The sequence below is a fragment of the Hippocampus zosterae genome, chromosome 11 (genome assembly GCF_025434085.1).
Source record: "Hippocampus zosterae strain Florida chromosome 11, ASM2543408v3, whole genome shotgun sequence".
NCBI lineage: Eukaryota > Metazoa > Chordata > Actinopteri > Syngnathiformes > Syngnathidae > Hippocampus > Hippocampus zosterae.
This window is the reverse complement of record NC_067461.1, coordinates 16197545-16221269: the sequence shown is the minus strand read 5'-3', so window position 1 is coordinate 16221269 and position 23725 is coordinate 16197545. Positions and strand designations below refer to the sequence as shown.

The 23725-nt window shown below is 40.1% G+C and overlaps 1 protein-coding gene across 1 annotated transcript; it reads right to left on the bottom strand.

The window, feature by feature from the left end:
* Window positions 1–379: 379 nt before the first annotated feature.
* Window positions 380–15323, bottom strand: LOC127610163 (rab11 family-interacting protein 2). The gene is made up of 6 exons (XM_052079944.1): window positions 15133–15323; window positions 12758–13303; window positions 9325–9716; window positions 7898–8252; window positions 6632–6704; window positions 380–4681 (listed from the first exon to the last, which is right to left on the bottom strand). Exons 2-6 carry the CDS (start codon window positions 13108–13110, stop codon window positions 4457–4459), a joined length of 1398 nt encoding a protein of 465 aa, XP_051935904.1. The 5' UTR covers window positions 13111–13303; window positions 15133–15323; the 3' UTR covers window positions 380–4456.
* Between the last annotated feature and the right edge of the window lie 8402 nt (window positions 15324–23725).

Sequence of the window (23725 nt, the reverse complement as noted above, 5' to 3'; positions counted from 1 at the left end):
CGCCGCACAAGCTGCCATGTATGTCACCTGAGCTGGTGATGTACGTGTAAAGATGACAATGAGCTTCCCAATTAGTTCATGAATACAACAGGTGACACCTAAATAATGCCCAATTACAAACATATTTGTGTTCGGTGTCTTCCAAGGCTGATGATGACTTGTCACTCTGGATGAAAATTTAAACATGGCTCTTGTTAGTGAATCAGCATCGACATGGTTATAACTCGGCCTAACATTCAAGGAACGGGTTCTCAATGTCAGAAATGTACTCGGTTTTGCATTCCATATCATTGACATAAACTACTGCAGATATAAATGCGCAATAAGCTTTTCGTGTTTGGTTTTGTATTGCTTGCACAAATCACACACGAGCAGTGAGTCAGCTTCATTTAGTAACTTTATTGAAAAGGACAATACAATCTTGCTGTGCCTTTCAAAACATCCAGAGTACTCTTGCAACTCACTCACGGCAATACGAAGACTGTTGCTCAAAACAATTGTTGCAATTGTTTCACCGCAAAGTACGAGTAAGCATTCTTTTGAAGTACTTTTACACCTGGCACTTGGTATGCAGTCACCATTCCTGAATTACTTTTGTCTAAACCTTCAACACAACTGTGTTCCTTCAATCCCCTTGCTCCCAATACAACATTATTTCCAAACATGCTGGTTTAAAAACCTCAAACTGGCCAGTGAAGGCAAATATTAATGTAATATATGTCAGTTTACCGTACCTCCAACCTTTCAGGAAGGCACACTTTACACACTTGTTCAAGTAGAAGGGTTGTGTTCTAGAATCTGCCCAAAAATGGTTCTACTGAGATGATGAACAGACCATACAATGACTTCACACTTTGTCAGTTATACGAGAGGGCATGTGGATGAATTCTTTGGAAGGCCAGGGAGACATTCAGACGCCAAATCTCTGAATGTCAGTGGCATGTTGGTCAACCCAACTCATCAAATTGTATAATAGTTCTATGATCAGAGAGGGTAATACGATCCTTTTGAAACTGTTTCGAAACTGTTCAACGAAGCAGGACAAGTGTCCAAAAAAATAATTCTCACCATGAGTTGTGCATCGAAACTTTTGTAATGTGTGATGAAGTGGGCTGCTATCACCCACAATAATCCTCCACAACAATCAGACATGTTATGGCCACATGTCTGATACTGATTGCTGGGGAGAGAATAGTTGCACATTTTAGAGGAAACATTACCTCCAAGCATATTTAGTGTTTTGCATATTCAAAAAGCGGCACTGACTGGATGGAAAATATTATGCAAAGAGGCTGCTAAGACGAAGTATAATAATGAGAGTCACCCCCTTCCAGTGTTGAGCTAGAAAATGATTTGAAAATGCTCTTCATTTTAGATTTACGTGTTGCAGTCTGACATCTCCCAAAGAACCAAATTATATGACAGCATAAAGCAAATGTAGCAATCAAGCTAAAAGGCAAAAGAATGACAGCCAAAATTAATTCATTTCAAGACAATCACTTTTCTTTCATGTGAACAAAATCCCCTTCAGGGTCCAAATGTCTTCAATGTTTAATGTATCTCATCCTTAGTATTCATATTTCATCATTTGAGGAGAGCAGATAGCTGCTGCGTGCCTTCACTTTACAGGCACCTGGTGGAAAGAAACATAAAATACATGCTGTTGTCTACCATGCTGATAGGAATCTACAGATTTATTTTGCTTGTAGGATCGTCTTGCAAAAAAAATGTCTGAGGTGCAAAATAACTTGAATTCCCGAGAACGAATTTCACATCACAGCTTGCCAACGTGAAGTTTACATTGAATGAGAAACATGGTGAATTTCCTACAATTTGTTGTTGTTTTTTTTTTACTGCACTGCACTCGTAAATCCACATTGGATGCTTTTTCAAATAATTTAAAGCACAACAAAAACAAACAAGTCAACCAAACAAGGGATATGACAACCATTGACTAAATAGAAACATTAAAACCCGTGGGTGAGGTCCATTTCAGCTTGCAAACTATGCATACACGATAAAGCAGTAACGAGTGTGTAACGAGAGGTCACACTAGAGCACATACAGTATTCGAAGGCAATCAGTAAGAATGAGATTTTCTGCAATGGAAAACTGATTTTTATCTACATATTTAGCACAGCAGCCAGGCTAAAATGGCCCATTAGCTAAACCACATGGCTTTCCACCATTATAACGCAATTGTGATTAAAAAAACAAACTATTAACACAAAAACCTAGATTATCTGTTCATCCAATAATTGAGTGAAAATACATGTCACTCAATGAAATATTTTTTCTTTGGAACTGGGTATGGGCCGATTACCAGTTTGACGGTTTATGAGGGTTTTAAACAGTCAAGTGTTCAATTACCACAAAAATTGCCTGTCAACAAGCTTTTTTTTTTTTTGGCGACCTGTACTGTAAGTAGCTATGAATGCTTGCTTGCAGAGGCAAAGTTAACGATGAAAAACCAGCCACTTCTTTTGTTCTCTCCTTTTTGGCTGAGCAGAGAGGGGAGGGCTGAGCTGTTACAGGGAGAGGTAGGGAGAGGAAAACGACAGAGCGGAACTGCACTAACTCCTGCATCCAGAGGTCGTTTTGCTATGTTATTAATGTGCACTGTTCTTGGAAAACAAACAAATAAACAATGATTATTAACGCCTTTTTTTTAAAGAGGACATCCTAGAGCTCTATTTATAATAACGCAATATTTTTGGTCATGGTTATCATACCGTGTCCTGTACCTATTAGGAATAACAAAATACATAATTGAAAGGGAATTAAGGTTCAATAACATTGCTGATCTTTACATATGACGTTTTGTTGTATTTCAACTGAAATAAATTCACTGATAGAAGAGTTGGGCTTTCTGTACAAAAACACATTTCCAGGAAAATAATGACTTATATGGCAGCAGAAAACGATGCTGTTTGACACAAACATTTTACGATGAACACTTGATCTCACCCGTGAATTCAGTATCATAAAGAGCAAAGTTGGAACACATACAACAGGAATGATATAATCAACAATTGGAGGTGATTAAGGTCAAATGTAACTTTGGATCTAAGACTGCCACGCTGCCAAGACAAGACACTGTGCGAAATGCAGCTGCTTTAATGATAAACGTAAACCTATAGATGTGTGCACGGGCCTATGTTTTAACACTCAGTTTGTTCCCACTAGAAACAGCAATGTGATTCAACAGCTTTCTTGCAGTGAACTGAAAATTTGATTGACATCTTCTGTCTAAAAGATTTGTAGGGAAGACATGATGATTGTGTGTATTGATTGTGTTTGGACTGTTAACTCATTCAGTACCAGCCAATTCTAGACCAAGTCTGAAAAGACGCTTAAAAACGTCTTTTGGAGTGACTGAGTTAAGAGGACACACAAACAAAGAAAAGTGCTGTGATATGTATAGTGTCGTACAAGACAGACAAAAAGAATATTTAAACGAATTAGGATTATACATAGCTCTATAAATCCATAATACAAGATTGTTTTTTATACCAGTGTAAGACACACACACACACTAATGTTATTGGCAGGGTATTCGGATACAGGAGCAATCTGCCATAAAGTACCTTACAAATACATTCACATTCAAATGTAACAGAGCTTTGTCAGTGTCAATCAATACAGATGCCTCAGTTCTTTGTATTGAACGAGAAGGTCAGGAAATAATTCGCAAACAAAAACATTTGCCAGTTGAAAGGTGACACGGAATTCAATTCCAGCATAACATAAAGCGACATTCTTAAATTAGGATTATTGCACTTCAAGTAAAAATATAATTTCCTGCTAAAAACTATTCACCAATACCCTTCAATTATCATCTTCACAATTAAAACAAAAGCAAGCACGACCAAGGGGACTCAAATTTAGAATGTTGACTTTGTTCATTTAAAACAATAGTAAGCAACAGATGAGAGCCGATCTGAGGACACAGCTCCGGAATTAACAGCCAGGCTAAATGTGGCAGTCCTTAAGAAGTAGGTTTAGTAAGTGTAAACATAAGTGTTACGAATGGTTTAATCACAATGACGTTTTTAATAAACAGCATGTGCTTGCCTTTCCGAAGCGTCTCGTAAACATAAATTTGGCTTCTTTTTAACTTCAAGAGTTTGTCAGCACACGATTGAAGCTCAATGTGCAAACAGAGCTCTGTTGCCACAGAAGTGCAAGTGAAACTGAGCTGCGTGTAATCACTGCATTTGATTTCAATGCACTGATGAGTTGATGTCATTTTGTTGATGTACCTAATGCACAGTATTGGTCAATTTTAACAGTTGATGAATGAAAATATAGAGTTGTACTTAAAGGAAAAGTGAACTGTTTGCATTCGATTGGAACAGAAACTTCTCCTTCCACTTGCATTTACCGCACGATACAGATGCACAAACTTCTGCCCCACTTGTCTCTGTTAGAGTCTTATTGTTGGCGCTGGTACTTTTTATTTTTTATTGAGTTTACCTGCCTTTTTCTTTGGCTCATAGGGTGTCCGCAGTATGCTTGGCGTTTCCTCCATGACACGTACCAGCAGGTCATCTATGTAGTCCTCCAGCTCCCTGATGTGGGCGTCTTTCTTTTTCACCACTTCTTTCTGCTTGATGAGTTCCTGCACCACTTCCTCAAAAGACACGTTTTGATATGCTGCCATATTCCCCTGCATCACTTCCTGGACATGGAAACACAACGGACAACAATTAAAAAAAAAAATTCTACTCAGAAAAATTCAGTGTGTCTGTTATTGTTGGCTTAGTGGTGCTAATAAAGGCAAGTTGGTGGGTCACTGTCTCAAGTAGCCCCAATGTTAAGTGGAGGGCACAATGTATGTTTGAAAAGTTCCAGGACTCGTATCAGGAAATGTTATATTTCAGGGTTTTTACTTTCAATGTAGGCCAGATGATCAACCAGCACGCCTACCAGGAGATTCAACATACAGGGCATGAGAGGTGAGAAAAAAAAAATTTAAACATAAAATGTGCATCCACATGATTTAAGTACGAATTTGTGCATAAACCCCATTTTGTGAATGAGGCCCAACTGGTCCATGGCCGAGAAGAGCATCACCATTTTTAAGCAACCTCTCTTCTCACCCAAACTGGCTCTGTGTTTGCCCCCCCCAAGGCAACTCGCTTTGTGAGGCGAACAACATCAAGATGGCTATGATGACTGTAGAGGATCAAGGGAGACCCCTGCGCTGGAATTGGAAGACAACTTCTTGACATCATTCGCCTTACATTTTCTGGCGGATGTAAAGACACTCCTTTCCACACCCCGTCCTTACCCATATGAGAACTCTTATGAAGGCACAGCATCACCATGGGCCTGTTTAGGCAGCTTTTGTATGAGAACAGGAGCTGTAATCGTTTTTAATGAGGGAGTACTTTATCACTGTAATGCTGGGCATCCTCCCCCGGATGGATAGAAAAGCAAAGGCTTGAATATGTTTAAAATACCAGAGTTATCAACCTGCACGCCCATGCCTCAGTCATAAGACCACTGCAGAGTAAAGACAATGCATAACACCTCGGAATTGGACTGTTTGCCAGGTGTCTTATCGCTTTTTGAGCACAAAGGCTATTTAGGAGGAGGACACAGGCCAAAATGAACATTCTCAAAGATTTTGATGACTGAAGATTAAAAATCCATCTAATTAAAAGACACAACCCATGGGCTATTTGAGAAAGAAGTAGCGAACTGACCGCTGTAAGGGAATAATGTTGGGTTCAGCCGACTGTGTATTGAGCCTACAGTCTTGTTCCCTCGCAATGAAATGAGCTTCAGTGGTGGTAAAGGTCTAAATCTGACCATAAACCGGCAAAGTAATGATGACCATTTCCACAATCAGTAGTTGAGGAGAAGATAAGGCGTACATTTTGCCATTCTACAGTTGCGTCATTACCTTTTCTAATGAGCTCAGCTTTGAGAATTTAAAAGCTTCTTCCTTTGAAATGTGCGTGTTATATGCCCCCCCCCCTCCCCCTCACCCTATCCTGCATGTGGTTAATTAGGGCCTTGAAGAGGAGGAAATGGGAGCTGGCATTTCTGCAAGCCGGTGCAGCATGTGCAGGGGCACATGTGTGGATAATGACAGACCTCAACACTCGCGCAGAAAGGTGACGAAAGCCATTATCAGCATCCCCTTTCTCATTTAGGCATCCCTTGAGCTATTGCTCTTCTACAGAGAGCATTTACTGAGAAGTAGATCACACGTTTCAAAGTTTCTGAAAACATAGATTCAGGAAGATACTTCCGCAGAAGTGTCATGTAAATATGAACAAGCCTAAAAATATTATAGTTACGTGACTTTTCCTCAACTACAGCGTTCAAATACAACCCAAAGAAAGTAACTAACCTCATGAATATTTCATGGTAAAGTACTTCATATTCAGAGCAGGCACGAAGATATGAATGTGCAGCTGCTAATTAGTTGAATAGCACATCTGAATTTTTAGAGGCCATGGGGATCAATGTCACCAGCTGCTGCGTCAAATGAGACTTGTTCTCCATTACAAAGTGTCAAAATCTTACAAGTCCATTCTTGCATTTCAGTTCAAGTAAATGATAACATGCAACGGCATTGCATGCGGAATCGTGGTCTCAGTTGTGCTCGGTGTCTCACATTTTTCAAGGCGTAGGTCTCCCTGCTCCCTTGGCCTGAGGTGAGGTTTACATTTCCAAGTAGCTTTTTGTCACTGTAAAGCATTCAAACAGAAGCACAGGTCAGGAAATTATGCATACAACTGTTAGGCAGCTCTGATTTTGGATTTACCGAGGGAAAAATAAGGTTTAAATACTTGAGAAAAGAAACACACGATTGTGTGTAAACAATAAACTGCAGCTTTAATGTTTGAAACACCTTTCGTTTTTAGGGACCGTCCCAATACGATCATGTTATCGGATACCGGGGCTGATCGCACGATTTTCAGGTGATCGGTGATCGTTTCAAAAAGATTGGTTTTAATAAGTTTCAGAAATAGTTCATAAAGTGACCACACAATCCCAAACTATAACTATCTAGTCAAATCAAACCGTTTGATTTCATATTCCACAATGGTGTGCTTGTTTTGATTTTCGAGTGTGGTGTAGTGATCAAGTTTTTGTTTTTAGATTCTGGTCCTCACAGTTGAAGAGTACCTTTGATACAAATTACAGACCTCTACCTGCTTTGTAATTGGGAAAACTTCAAAAATCAGCAGTGTATCAAATATTTGTTCTCCCCACTGTATATACACACACTCATATATACATTTCTATATTAACTGGAGATCAATTGGATGGATATTCTTTTGTTCCATGTATTGCCGAGACTCTATATCAGCAGATACTTCAAACCAAAGACTCGGAAGTCAAAAGAGAGTGATCAAGACATCTCTATTAATTATGATCATTAAACCGCCTCAATGTATTATTGCACTACATTAGGACTGACCAATGAGCTACTGGATGATAATGACTGCATTTAAGACGATGGACCTATAAAGATAAGTGGTTAATTGAGTGGTCTATCGCTTTAAAAAAATCTCATTATGATTGCTCAGAGGGCTCCGTTATCAAGCCAAAGCTCTCTAAAGAGCCTCTAATGACACCTTCCATTCTGATAAAGTAAAATGTAGTCTCAGTGTTCCTAAACTCTCAATGGAAGCCAGGAAAAGACATAACAGGTTCGATGGAAAAGAAAACACTTGACAACAGACAGAGACAACGAAGGGAGTCCATGAAAGAAGCTTTCTCATGCTAATGAGAATCCTGTAAACATCCTGTAGCTTGGACGCAGTCAACCGAGGTTACGTCTCATGGTCATGGGAAAGCAAGATTTGGATTCAATGAAAAACATAGTAACGCATAGTTGTGCCAGTACCTCACAACATTATCAAGCTTTATGTACCTTGTCTTGAAGTTAGAGCTGAAAGGGTTAGTGTGTAGTTGTGAGTCACCACTAAAGGGGTTGGGGGAGCGCAGGTCTCCAGAACTGCCCAAACTGCCCGAACGACCACCACTGCTGGTCTTGCGGCCGTCCTTCTTTCCAGTCATGCGTTCTAACAGGCTGATCTTCTCCTTTTTCTCCTTGGGCTTGTCCCACAGCTGTCCTTGCTCCCCTTCGAATGGGTTGCGGTTGCGTGGGAGTGTGGCATACTTCTGTGGCAGGGTGTCACTGATATCAGGAAAAGGGTCACTGTGTGCCTCGGTGTCTTGGAGACCTGGTACCTCACTCTGGGAACGCCTGTGAGGAGCAGCTGTACCTGGACCCAAGAAGCAAAGCCTTTTGAGATTTCATAGACAAAATGGTTGCTACACCTCATTTAATGAAAGAAAAGCCCACATTTCTTACAGAAAAAAAGTTCATCTAACAAATGTAATAATATAAAAATAAATGAAAAGTAACTAAACAAATCAGTCAATGGTTTTAAATTCTGGTTCAATGAAATTATTTTGACAAACAAACTGCTGAAACAGGCCAAAATGATGGTTGCCCTAGAAAATACTGCCAAAAAGTGTTCTGGGTCTTGCAATAGGAAAATGAGACAAAACACAAATCTCAGAGCGAAACTGTGGACGATTCTGAAGCGGCCTTCTAGGAGCCCTGACATAAATCCATTTGAACAGCTGTGGAAGAAGATGAAACACACCACCAGCAGAAAGCACCTTTCCAACCTGAGACAAATGGAGTACCGGTTTGCTCATGAAAAGTAGGGCAAATACCTGCTGAGAGTTGCTGAATTCATTTTGGTCCAGACCTGTTTCATGAGTTGTTGTTTTCATTTGTTTAAAAAAATTAATTAATAAATTTGCTGTACCAAAATTCAAAAGCAATGTCTGGTTTTGGTTCATTTTATTTTCTTTATGACTTATGTGAGATTTAAATTATTTCTGTGACTCATTAATGTAGGGGTTACAACAAATGTATATGTGTCCCTTGATTGACTGAGCCAATGGGACTTTACTTTAATGGTATTTGTTCTTTTGTACAGGTTGTCCCCACTATTATTGTATTGGATTTATCTGTATCGTGAATTGGGCATAAAATTAAGTGCATGCATTTGAGAGTGACTTCTGTGACTCCAAACCCCTTTGAGGTAAATGATTGGGGAAATCATATGTATTTTTTTATTCTTTTTAATATTTATGGTACAGCTTGCATAGATTCCTGTGGCTCTGTCGTGTTAAATAGTATATACATATGACCGCATGTCATAAATGATGCCATTGAAAAATTGTAAGGTAGATAATCAAGTTGCAAAATGTTTATTTGACCTTACAGCTCCCTTCAACAGCTAAACTTTAAATATATGACCAATGATTTAGGCTACGCACCACTTTCTTCGATGGAATTCATGGAGTCCAGTTTGGGTCGAAAGTGGGTCCCAATGAGATCTGACATGGAGTGGGCTGCAGAAAGTTTCTGGGCCCCAGAGAGGAGCGATCTCTTAGCCTTGGGTTCGGTTCGCAATTCTGGGGCAGTTGGGTGATAATTAGGGTCCGAGTCGCATGCTGCAGATCGAGGTACGATAGCTGAAGAGGTGTCACTGTCATGTTTGCGACCCTTCATTTTCACCTTTAGTTTAGAAAAAGGCGAGCGGGGCTTCTCCTTCATGGAGAGGTCAAACATACTGGCTGTCATATTATTCCGCATGAATTGGATGCTGACTTGGATGCGTCCTCGCTCCTTTTTCTTCTTTGATGGCTTGGATTGCAAGGTATACCAGCTAAAATGAAAAAGGAGAAACGTTAGCATATTCAACGGAGGACATTTATATACATACACACACTATATACTGTGTGTGTATATATATATATATATATATATATATATATATATATATATATATATATATATATATATATATATATATATATATATAGTTAAATATATTTTTTTAAACAACAACAATAAAAGGAAGAGGATTTATCTCTGTTGATTATCTCTTTAAACAGAATTTAAGAAAAAGGTACAAGGCTAATTTGATCATACTAATCCAAAATGTTGACAGCAATTCAGAGGATCAAATCCTTTGCTTTTGGTCGAATTTGTCATTCGAGACAAACATCATTTTTTTGTAAGACAGAATAGAAGAAACTGGATGTTCTTGAATAGGCGTATTTCAGGCTTCTTTTTGGGCTCCTATTCATTTAACCTTGCTGTGTTTTCAACTGGAAGTAATGGGATTTGTGCATTCAAAATAAAGTGGCATTTACACAAATCTGCTCTTTGTTCAGAACTGCAAAGACAAGCAAGTGGGACATTGAATCGCAGGGTGACCGAACATTTCATGCATGCTAACCAGTCACATCCTGTGTGTTATGAGGACTGTGAAAAAGACAATTCGGTATACCTCTATTTATAAAACAAGTAAATCCAAGACCTGTTGTCGTCTATCAACAATGTGAAAGCACCTGAAGTCAAATGCAAAAAAAAAAACTTGGAAAAATGAATTTGAAAATTTAACAAATAAATTGCAACTACAAAAAAAAAATAACTTTTCTTTTTTATTGCAGTATTTAGTCTTTAATAAGATGGTAGAATCTGTCACTGCAAGCAATTGTGGAACTAGTATTAAAGAATGGCAGCTGTTGAGCGCTATTTTAAACTATCAAGCCCATGGCCCAGTAGCCGAATAATGACGGGTCCATTTCCCAGGCTGCACATCATGCTCAGTCAGATCAGCAGCCACAGCATGCCGCTGCTATGGGGCCAGCGCTGCAGCTCAAGTGTGTCTCAAGGCCAAGATAAACCTCCGTCCGCTTGGAACCACAATCCTCCTGCTTGGCCCCTGGACCGCTGGGAAACTCCTCACAATCAACAAACACAGGTGTGCGATAATTATGGGCTGCCTGCTCAGATATCGAGACAGTCTTTCCTCCCCAATATGTCAGTTCAAAAACATCACAAAAGGAGCCGCAGAAAATGCAGCGCGCAGACGGTGCAATGTGGTCATAGTGTCTAGGGTCCCGGTGTCATTGTCAGACTTGCCGGCAGGGTGGGAATAGGCCAACAAGTAACAAGGGCCATATCCATTACCAACACTCAGCTGAAAAGGTCCACAGCCTTGAAGTGAATGAGCTCAGGCACAAAGGATGGAAAAAAATATGTCCCACTTTCACACTGATTATAACATATTGCAATTCTCTAAACCGAAGGGCAGAAAGGAAGTGCTAATGTATTTCCATGTTGGTGAGCTAATTAACACCAGATCCAATTTAGTCGATCTGTTCCTGTTTCCTTAATTCTGGGTTAAGCAACAGCATGTGTGTTGTAAGGATCAAATCAACCTAATCTTTTAGGTTACCCTGGAATTGTTACATAGTTGTACCCAAGGCTTTTGGAGGAAAAAAAAACCCATAAACAACCAATTTTTTACAGTCTACGGCCTGCCTGTTCGTTAGTCCATCTTTCATCAGTCAGTGGCAACTCAAATTTATCAGGTAAGAAAGCAAAAATGAACAAGATGAGGCAAACACCGTGACTTCAAACACATCAAACAATTTGAAGTAGGCCTGTGTAGGTGTTTCACATGATAGCACGGTCAACGGGTGGTTCGCAGATATGCCTCACAGTTCTAAGGTCGGCGGTCTCAATCTTATTGTATGAAGTTTGCATGTTCTCTCTGTGCTTGCATGTTTTTTCCAGCCCCCCCACCAACCCCCCATTACAAAAAAGCATGCATGTTAGGTATAAATGTGAGCATGGATGCTTGTTTTTCAAAATATGCCCGGTGATTGACTGGCAACCAGTTCAAGGTGTACTTTGCCTCCAGGCCCCAGCTCACCCATGATGACCCAAGCGAGGCTACTGTAAGTGGTAGAGAAAATGGATGGAGAGATGGGTGCCAAACACGACATGTTTAGCCAGCTCCACTAGTTATGAATAGGCCAATCAGTAGTATCCATATTAGCAATCAGACTAAAAAAAAAAAATCCAAAGGTGAGCCATTGCTAAGCACAATACTTAGCCTGCTGTAAATAGGGGCGAGCTTTAACTTGAAGCTGGTGTCTTGGGATGATTGGAAGAATTTAACAACAGTGACTTGTAATGCTCTAGTTTTACTTGCACACAATACAACTGTCTCCCATTTGTGCCAGAAAAATAACAGAAGTCATAATTTGGTGATTCAGACGGAGCTCTACAAACAGAGCTGCAAACAATAGAATTTCTGCTTTTCCCTTATGCCTTCAAAGGCATGGAATAATTCTTCCCCATGAACAGACTAATCTCCTGTCCATCATAATCAAGTGTACCACCAATATATTGGCAGGACAAAACACTTCCTGTCAAAACCTAATTCAGTCACTGCGACTTCTGCAAACATAGTCCATTTGCTTTGTGTGCAGTGATCATAGAAACAAGAAAATAAAAAAAATACCCTTGATGTGGAGCAATAACGTGTCCGGCTGAACACTATGGATGTAAGCAGCACCAAGATAAGATGTGCAGTGAGCTACACAGTCATTCAAATTATTATAAGCAGCATTTAAAATGAATAATAAAGAAAATATGGATATCAAGTCATCATAAGCACAATCTTGTATATACAAAACTATTTTGTGCCAATGGTCAAGATGACCCATTTGACTGGCTTAACATGTTTCAGAAGTTCTTCAGATATCTTTTCACTTTAGTTGTATAGATAATAGTACGGGTACACATTAGGGTGGAGGATATTCATACATGCATACCATACACTAAGAAAATAGTGACATCCAGATTTACAGTCGCATCACATCCCAGACTACTCTTTAGAATACTCACTCAGTTTTCTGTCGCTGCTTGTTGTCAAACACTTCGTTGAGGTTGATGGACCTCTGACCCAGGAACTTGTCCAGCCCAACCAAAGAGCGATGCATGACAATGAAGCATAGCTGATAGATTTCTGGGTTGCCATCCAAAAGTAACCCAGGTAGTTCAAAGGAAGCTTCTTCTCTCCAGACAGGGTTGAGCGTCTTCTCTGCCACTGATGTCGAATACTTTTCCTTGCCCAGCTGGATGATAGTGTATGCATCATTGGTGCCATTTTTCCCCTTGGACTGTAATTCAGCAGCTTGAAGAACAGTGGCTTGGACATGAGTTGGAAACCATTTTTGAGACTGTTCGGCCAGTGACATTGTCTGGACTGCTTTTTCAACGGTTCTCTTACAGTTTTATGAAAACAAGTGGGTAATGTAAAAAAAGACATTTAACAGGGATGTGTTATTCATAATATTGTTGCGACCCTGAAGTAATATCAAACTTGGTAAAGAGAGCAAGCCTCATTTCATAAAGCCACAATCCCAGATATCCAAGCCACTGTTGAGTCATCTAGAGGGGGAGGAAGGAAAAAAAAAACACATGAACACAGAAAAGAAAGAAGAAATACAAATGTTTAACAAGGTATCCCTTTAGCTAACATGGAAATATAACACAAGTTTATAAGCTATAACTTTTCTTCTTCGGTGAGGGCCAAATGGTCAACCTGCATGTCTCGATCCTGCTTCATTCAGTGCGTGATGGAGGCCAAAATTGTGGTAGGACTGCAACACCACAACAACACAATGAAATCGAACTTTTCCTAGCCCGGAACACCATCACATTGCTGGAGCAACCTACCTTCCCACTTACTCCGGACCGTCCTATTGTATGTTTGTGGGTGACGGAGAGGGAGGGTGGTGGTGGGGATATATTCACAAAACAAGTGCAATTCTGGTTTTACAAAAACGAGTAATGCATGTTATTAAAAAAAGTAATCTTATTAAGATCATACTGACCCAATTTTATAAGTTTCAAAATAAATGTGATGTTAAAAGACTTATGCTATTATGATAGAAAGCAAAGGATGTTCAGAGCAGAAACAAAACATATTCCTTATCTCATGTTATTGTCTCAATATGATGTTTGTTAGATTATTGTAGATAAAGATGTGAAAGGAATTAAAAGGTAGCTGTGTTTGTAGATTTGGAGTTGATTATTAGAATTGGGGGCGGCTCTGTAGTCCAGTGGTTAGCACGTTGGCTTCACAGTGCAGAGGTACCGGGTTCGATTCCAGCTCCGGCCTCCCTGTGTGGAGTTTGCATGTTCTCCCCGGGTCTGCGTGGGTTTCCTCCGGGTGCTCCGGTTTCCTCCCACATTCCAAAAACATGCGTGGCAGGCTGATTGAACACTCTAAATTGTCCCTAGGTGTGAGTGTGAGCGTGAATGGTTGTTCGTCTCTGTGTGCCCTGCGATTGGCTGGCAACCGATTCAGGGTGTCCCCCGCCTACTGCCCGGAGACAGCTGGGATCGGCTCCAGCACCCCCCGCGACCCTAGTGAGGATCAAGCGGTTCGGAAGATGGATGGATGGATGGATATTAGAATTGGGGCAAGGCAATATTGCCCAAAATTCATATCACATTATCAATAAAATAAGATAACCTTTATGCACCCCCTAAATCAAGATATAAAAATGAAGGTTCCAAATATTTTTAATTAATAATAATGTAATAACTGAATTTCTGAATAGGTTAATTATATACTCCACATATCTTTTGTGACAAGTCCTGGATCGTTTCTGACAGACCTAGTTATGTATTATGTACTCGTACATATTAAATTATATTGTAGTATATTTACATACACAGACAAACACCCATACCTATAGGTACACATTCTGTGTGCGTGTAATAACATACACGTAAGACAACAATTACTGCATCCCCATTATGTAGTGAAACACATTGACTATATGTATGACGACATCCAGATTTGCATCATTGGGTTAGTCCTCCCAGTAAAATGTGATGCAGCAGATTGACAGTCATAGTACTGTTAAATGCAGTGTAAATGCTTGAATTTGCAGAGATTTCGGTTCTCCAAAACTATTCAACCAATTAAGCCAAGCAAAAAAAAAAGTTTTATAATGATAATACAATGTGTACAGTACATGAAATGAATCGGTGTGATTTTCTTTTCCTACATATATAAAATGACAATGTACACCTTTATGTTTATATTCAAATTAAAGGAAGTTGATTTTTTAACGCTATCAATAAACATTAGCTAATATCGATCCTCAAATGGATTTTGCCATTGCTTGAATCAAGCAGGTAGCATTAGCTGTAAGCGGCTAGCTGCCGTGCTAACAGCTCCATTGAGCTCTTTTATTGATTCTTACCTCGCAAGCATGCATAGCGATCTTTCGGTCCAACATATTCTGGCTTCATTAATACATAAATGCTGTTGTTTTTATCCACGACAGATGACTACAAGATAATATTAGGTGGAATTGCAGTTGCTGCTCTTTGCTAACAACTGTCGAGCGGATGCAAGGATGACTTCCTTGTCTGACGTCACTTCCCTCTCAGGCTGGCAGAAATATGAGGAAGTATAGTACAGTACTGTACTGTACAAGGAACCAGGCAGCTATTACTATCAAGCCCACGCCCACGAAAATTATGTCTGGCATGCGAAAAGCAAGAAAGCCGACGAAAATTACGCCACGAGTAACCTATTATTTAGTACTTTGCGGTTTGAGCAATGAGTCTACACTATGTAACCAGGCGGGATTTACTGAACGTGAACCAGGCACCATTACAGAGACGAAAATTAATTTTGAGGAACAGGATATTCCCTATCCTTCGCCACATTTAAGAGAATTATTTGATGTTGTTGCCTCCAACAACGGTTTGTGGCATGTGGATTGCGTCTTGAGACGACCTATCAACACCACTGGATCCTGTTTAGTGTTGCATCTGATTAAACATACAAGTGTCATGTAGTTTTTTTAATCCTTATATAACATTTTTGGTGTGTTTGTTTTGCTCAGTACACACTACGAGGAAAGCTACGAGAACACTAGTTGATATGAAACTTGTTTGAGCTTTTAAAGGAGCTCCAATCCTTAGGTCTCTAAAAACAACTGCTTTCAACATTGTGATTTCATTATGTCGTCTAATAGAAGAGGCAAAGTAATGCCTCAATTCAAACAACAAGTTGAAAATGGTACAAATATGATCATGTAATATACATTATGTAAATATTTTGAGGAAAAGAGAGGGAAGTTACACTGGGAAAAAAACAGTGTACAGTATTGAATGTACTCTCCTTTTTTATTTTGTCAAGGCGTTGCACATAATAAAATCATCTGGCTGTCATTTTAATTGGTTTTCTCCGGGTGCTTCGGTTTCCTCCCACATTCCAAAAACATGCATGGCAGGCTGATTGGACGCTCTAAATTGTCCCGAGGTGTGAGTGTGGGCGTGGATGGTTGTTCGTCTCTGTGTGCCCTACGATTGGCTGGCAACCGATTCAGGGTGTCCCCCGCCTACTGCCCGAAGACGGCTGGGATAGGCTGCAGCACCTCCCGCGACCCTAGTGAGGATCAAGCGGTTCGCAAAATGGATGGATGGATGTAATTTAATTGTTTAATTAGATTTCTGGATCCAATCAGGGGCGGCCCGGTAGCCAGTGGTTAACACGTCGGCTTCACAGTGCAGAGGTACCTGGTTCGATTCCAGCTCCGGCCTCCCTGTGTGGAGTTTGCATGTTCTCCTCAGGCCTGCGTGGGTTTTCTCCGGGTGCTCCGGTTTCCTCCCACATTCCAAAAACATGCATGGCAGGCTTATTGGACGCTCTAAATTGTCCCTAGGTGTGAGTTTGGGCGTGGATGATTGTTCGTTGTTTGATGTGGCCCGCAAACGCAATTAATTTGTCAACTTCCATGATCCTTGCTAAAGTGTGTACCGAAATGTGAAATTGTGATTGTGTGATAAATAACATTGAAAGTTTGCAAACATTTTGTAACCCTGTTTACACTCACTTGAACAAAAATCGAACAAACCAATCATTGTTTTTAAGATGCGTTACAAGGACGCAGTGACAGTTTCAACAAAGGCTTAAGTGACAGCTGAAACTGTCAGCTAAGTAAGAGTTTTTCTCTTCACCAATACAGACCATTGCCTGGAATAAAGAAACTTTAAATCTAATTTAACAAACCTGTAGTTGACTTGAGTGATTATAAAACTAGTAATTTGTTGTGTACAAGTAATATTACAATGGAATGGTTACGTAAACATTTATTCAATTTCACTGTCATAATGGCCGTCCGAGGGAAGACGTAACTCCAAAGTGGCCCGCGACAAAAATGAGTTTGACACCTCTGGTCTACTCCAACATAATCTTCACTGCAAAATGGATAATGAGCTCCACTCGATGAATCACCAACCCTATCTGACACGCAAGTCTCAGTACACATGGACCTGGACAATGCAACTGAATGGTCCATTTGATCACTCTGCTGTTATTTGGATAACTGTCAATTCTAGAGACAATAAATAACATTTCATAAAAAAAGGTTACAGTTTAAAAAAATTGAAAAAAATAATGAGATAAAGTATAACTTCAGTTGTTCTCCAAGTTTTAATTTAGAAATGGAAGGCCAGGATACATTTAATTAACATGTGTGGAAAACTATGCAAATAGACATTAACATGTCAGTAATGACACATTTTTGCGCTAAATAGTGTTACATTTCAGGGAAACATTTCCCATTTTCAATAAAAGTTTGTGTTTTGTATTTTCAACAATACACATTCATCATTCATTCATCTTCCGAGCCGCTTGATCCTCATTAGGGTCGCGGGGGGTGCTGGAGCCTATCCCAGCTGTCTCCGGGCAGTAGGCAGGGGACACCCTGAATCGGTTGCCAGCCAATCGCAGGGCACACAGAGACGAACAACCATTCGCACTCACACTCACACCTAGGGACAATTTAGAGTGTTCAATCAGCCCGCCATGCATATTTTTGGAATGTGGGAGGAAACCGGAGCACCCGGAGAAAACCCACGCAGGCCCGGGGAGAACATGCAAACTCCACACAGGGAGGCCGGAGCTGGAATCGAACCCGGTACCTCTGCACTGTGAAGCCGACGCGCTAACCACTGGACTACCAGGCCGCCACAATACACATTTTAATCACAATTACAAGAATGGCTTTATCGAACATTGGTACTTATAAGTGAAGTACTCAAATATAAGTACTTAAGTAAGTCATCAAAATGGGTGTTGTATATTATTGACAGTGAAATAAATGTTTACCTTGGCACTTGAGTGCATTTAGTAGTCTGTACACATTTACTTTTAATTAGGTACAAGGTGTTGAATCCCTACTTTTACCAAAATAGATCTATTTTTAAAAGATAAAGTAAAAAGAGTAAAAGAGTGTAAGTCATTTTGTCATCTCTGCAACCGTGAGTTCATGTGCACACATAAACGTGTGACACGCTGTGTGTACTTTACTCGAGAGCAAAATCATACAAACATCGTAAGTGCTTATGTCTCCTGAGTGGAACATGGAGGCACAGATAAGAGGTACCCTTGAATGAGCACAGATGTGATTGTCAGCCCACTTGACAAATGCATCTTAACCAAACACACCAGACTGTTGGTTTTATCGTGATGCTGCTTCCACTACCATTGTTCACACAACCACGCTGAGGCTGGCTTGGACATCTATAAAATACTGTCCTATAGATTGTTTTTTAAATTGATTTATTCTTCTTATAGTTAGAGTTTGAATGAAACATAGCCAAATCAAATGACAATTTCTTAAAGGCCACATCCCGCTGTGCTGAGAAAGTGTTTGAGAGGGCAACGGATGTTGATGTTTTTGTGGCAGGGTTTGTTCCAGGTCGCAAACGTTCGCAAATACGTTCAGTGAAATAGGGGATTTAAGTCACTGATGCTATGTCGAGCATGTCTCAAACCTCACATCAGTTTATTGTAGCCAGTAAAGTGAGCCGCCTTCATGGTTCTTGCGAAATGGAATTGTTACAGAAAAACGGCAGACAACGCTGACCAAAATTGCACTTTGACATAAGATAAGATGATAATAAGTCAAACACTTACTTTTTACCCTCCACAGGAACAAAATATCAGTGCACCACTCCTTGGTGAGATCAAACATGAAAGACATTGCATTCCCACATCACCTGTATCCTTTTATTACCTGACCTTGCCAGAGAATAGATTGCTGCATTGGAAAGTAAAACATCAGTCTATAAATTAGGCATCGGTATGGTCTGACCTCACTCACAAGGTCGTAAACTCTCCAACATATAACTGAACCAGCTTGCAAAGTTTGGGTCCACATGCTCAACCATATTAAATGTCCATCGAGGGTTATCATCCTCTGTTGTGCATGTGGTTGTGGTTCAAACCACATTATATAACACGTTTGGATTATTTTGTATTACTTTTTTTTCAGGTAATATCGAGCCACCATACAGTACATCTGCTCGGGGAAGCTACTAAATTTATGCTCCGAATGTGAGGTTATGTACAAGTTCTGCAGGACCGACTGATTTAAAAGGTCTTCAGCTTTAAGTTCGGCGATCAGTTTAGATCCCTGAGTAAATTTCAATGAAAAAAGGAGAGAGGCACACAAATCACCCCGGCTTTTACTTTCAGGAATGTTTTTGTGGAAATTCATTGATATATGGATGCAGATGTGCGACTCCAATGTGAAGAGTAGAGCTAACGCAGGCCACTAAGTCAGAGCCTGTTGACTCCCTAAAAGTCTTCATTTCCACCCATTACCCTCAAGGAGAGCATGTTGTAAAGTCCAACTCAAACTGTCGTCCAATCCGATAAAAATGCTGAAATGTCTCTCATTCTTATGCTTTATGCACAATGTACAGTATATAAGATTTATACATAACTGTGGTTATAAAAAAAAGAACCAATCAAGCCTAGCCAAGTGTTAAAGGCAGTGGTTCTTAACCTGGGTTCGATCGAACCCTAGGGGTTCGGTGAATCGGTCTCGGGGATTTTGACCGAGCCTCTACCATGGAGGGTAACACACACCTAATTCAACATGACAATTAGCTATGACATGCCCGCTTGGCCATCACTGGCTGCAGATGTTCACATTACAGTGCTTGTCCAATCAATGCTGTGGGAAATTGAGTTCGCTCAGTCGTCAACTTGTGACTGTCGTGATAGTATGTCGTAAAATTAAAATAAAAAGACAAAAAGTATACTTATCGCTTGAAATTGTAATTCCTTTTTTCAGTTTTTAATAAATTTCTTTTTTTATACCTTGAATTTGTAAAAAGTCATATTTTTGTTTTTCACTAATGAAGGGTGCGGTGAATATCAACTGGTTGGATTCGGTACCTCTAAGAAGGTTAAGAACCACTGGTTTAAGGACTGCCAAGGTGACGTTCGTCACTGTCGGATTATTGACCTTGCTTGCTGTTGGCAAAAGAGAAATTTTCTAGACGCTTCTTTCATGGTTATAGTCGCTCTTGTTTTGATAGTTTTCTTGTTCAGTCAGTATTTTTGGATTTTTTAAAATTATTCTTAGATTGTTTAAGTTTTGTGTAATTGAACTTTTGCATTTGGTGTTATGTATTTTCGAGCATCAAAATTACCGTGCCGTTTGCAAGCGTTTTTTTGTTCATATATTCGTTTTTTCTGTATTTGTGTCGCTAGCGTTTTCTGTTTATACATTGTCGGGCCTTTGTTTTTCTGTAAATAAATATTTTTTTCTCCCATCGTTTGTCTGAATCTCCATTTGTTGAATTCGCTTACCATCTGCTCCATTTTGGGGTTGCGTCACAGTGGACCTCTCCTTTTTCCGGTGATAAGTAGCAGTCTGGTCCACAAATAACCAAAATCCACGTATAATCTACAACCATTGAAATTGTTGTTTAATATTTCTTTATTTTAGTTGAAGATTTAGACTACATAATCTGATTTTGGTCTCCTTTAAGCAGCATGACAGCAGGTAGTGACCAGCACATCTGCGGCATGGATCTGAGGTTCAGGGTTCGAATCCCAGCTCAGGCCTTCCTGTGTGTAATTTGCATGTGGTCTCTGCGCTTTGGAACCTCCAGCTAAGGTGTTGATGTAAGTGTACATCCATGATCAGTTGTGAATATGTAGCCTGCCATTGGTTGCCAAGTTTTCTCCCCTTCAGGATTGTAACAGCCCATACAAAGAGGTAACAAGGCAAATGACCATTCTGGTGCCTTGCAATTACACACTGTACATTTCCGCACTCTGTAAAACAATTCTAGCCTGAACACCAAACAAAGTATCACGACAAACTCAATGAGTAATATAATAAAAGCAGTCGATGATGGATAGAAGCTCATTTTCTTCCTTCTGTTGTAGTAGTACTTAATGCACAATTTGGGGTGATCAGCACATTCACAGGTCATGTTCAGCAAGGCAGGGAAACACGTGTCCACCCTGCAATCTCCCCACATGTGTATGGTCTGAGGTCAGCCCATAAACAGTGATATCATTTATCAAAACTGCTTGGGAGGCACTCTCATGACAAGAGCGTGTTTGTGAACAATTAAAAGCTGTTAACCTCAAATAAAATGGGAAATCATATCTTTAGTATACATTTTTTTAAACACGCTGCGAAATGGTTTACTGGAATGATTTAACAACTTCAGCAATTAACGTAAATCATGATTCAAATGCCTTTCGTATTATCACCATTGGAATGTTCGGTCCACCAGCATGTACATAGCCTGTAAACCCGGACCAGATGAGTTTACTTGGAAAATGCTAATAAAACGGTTACCTTGAAAAAGCTATGAAATAAAAAAAGTTAAAAGGGGAAAACGTACAATCATTCAGCTCAGCATTCTCTGTAGTTCCAATTTTAGAGGAAAATGAGTTTCCAGAATATTGGTAATTGAATAAACATAATGCTTATTCTGTACAACTTCAAATATGAAGCAATGGCAATAATTTAACAAGAATTATTCTTGGTTAACTGGTTTTAATTCTGAGTCAATTACATTCAAATCTTTTGTAGAACCGACGAAAGAAATGACTTTTCGCTCTGAATGTCAGTCCATGTGTCCAAAGTCAGCTGTGTTACCCACCAAGTCATCTAGCTATCAAACATCATTTTATGTTACATTCATTCATTCATCTTCCGAACCGCTTCATCCTCACTAGGGTCGCGGGGGGTGCTGGAGCCTATTCCAGCTGTCTTCAGGCAATCGGTGGGGGACACCCCGAATAGGTTGCCAGCCAATCGCAGGGCACACAGAGACCAACAACCATGCACGCCCACACTCACACCTCGGGACAATTTAGAGTGTTCAATCAGCCTGCCATGCATGTTTTTGGAATGTGGGAGGAAACCGGAGTACCCGGAGAAAACCCATCAGTCCCGGGGAGAACATGCAAACTCCACACAGGGAGGCGGGAGCTGGAAGTGAACCCTGCACCTCTCCACTGTGAAGTCGACGTGCTCACCACTGGGCTACCGGGCCGCCGTTTTATGTTACAAAAACGCTGAATTAACTTGAATCAACACATACATTCAAAAAGCAAGAGGCAAATAAAGTGGCATCACACGAAGGGGCGAATGCTTGTGAATGTTTGTGAATGTAGAGAATGTTGGCTTTTCATCAGGGTTCGTCAAAGGTTGCAAAAGGGGGCAAAGATGTTTGCAAACAAATTCTCTTGTCCCCAAGAAATTTGGATAATATTAAAAATGCTCATAAACTGACCATCCTTCTTTCACAGCACTTGGCAAAGTTTATGTTTCACCCAGGTAGGCTGGGAACGGTTCAAAAATACCTTCGTTCAAATTCAACAACACCACTTGACCAGCAGAAAATCACACCAACTAGTCCAAAGGGGGCGATCCATTATTTCAGTCACCAGTGCATGTCTTGGGTTGGACATACTGTCAACCAATCTGTGAATAGGGGTGTGGTTAAGACAAAAAGTACACATTTCAAGCAGTCTTTTAAGCTGAAATGACATTGTGCATTGTACACCCAAATTAGTAAAGTATGCTTGAATTACTCAAGCTGTGCAACAAAAATGATAAATTCATGCACAATGTACTCTTTCATTGAAGTGGAAATAAAAATTGGGTTTACAGGGTAGATAAAAAATGTGATAACTCTTGTGTACAATGTAACCTTCATCATGTACAGCACGTCTATGAATTTGCAGAGACACATGCCTTCGTGCTACAGAAAAATAGAGTGAGCTGTATCATTACATTTACAAGCTTGTTGTACAAGAAGCAGGATGGAATCAGCTTTATTCCCAACAAGGCGATAAGCAACCCGCACATAGCTACTCATTTTGTATAGCAATTTGCCTATACTAAATATGAAATTAACATTTTCTTCTCAGAAAAATTTCACCCAGTACCAGCCGCAGGTTCTAGGTACTAGATACTAGCCGCAGGAACAACACACTTGATTCAAAAAATCAGGATCGTTCTAATGCTGCTTTAGAGCTGGCTGATGATCTGATCATCTAAATCAGGTGTGTTGCAGCTGGGAGAGCCGGAAAACTGGCGGGACAGTAGCCCTCCACGCCCGCAGTTGGAGACCCCTGGCCTAGTCTATGTCATCAAAATGTCATTGGACTCAGCAGAGATCTTTGTGGATCTTTGAAACTTATGGAAAACGTAAAAAGTTGGAAACAATTTTTTTTTTCCTTGACTGGGCACTACACTGTTTTTATTGCATATTGTAATACTTTGTAAATGTTTATCTAGCTGCTGTCTGCTCAGTTAGGCCTTCACCAAGTCATTCATCCCCTTGTGACATGGTGTGATTTGATAATGGTTGTGTTGTAATGAAATAATACCTGTTGTAATCTTCTAAGTATCCTCGCTCAGATGAATCAAGGGAATATCTCCTCTTTTATTGAGGGGCTCGAAAAGAATTATGGCCTGTGTGTGTTTGTGTGTGTGTGTGTGTGTGTGTGTGTGT

Coding starts and splice junctions, on each gene's coding strand:
- LOC127610163 (XM_052079944.1), bottom strand. CDS start 13,110: ATGTCACTGGCCGAACAGTCTCAAAAATGGTTTCCAACTCATGTCCAA. Junction 9,717..12,757: donor AAGCAGCGACAGAAAACTGA/GTGAGTATTCTA, acceptor TTTTCATTTTAG/CTGGTATACCTTGCAATCCA. Junction 8,253..9,324: donor GAATTCCATCGAAGAAAGTG/GTGCGTAGCCTA, acceptor TCTTGGGTCCAG/GTACAGCTGCTCCTCACAGG.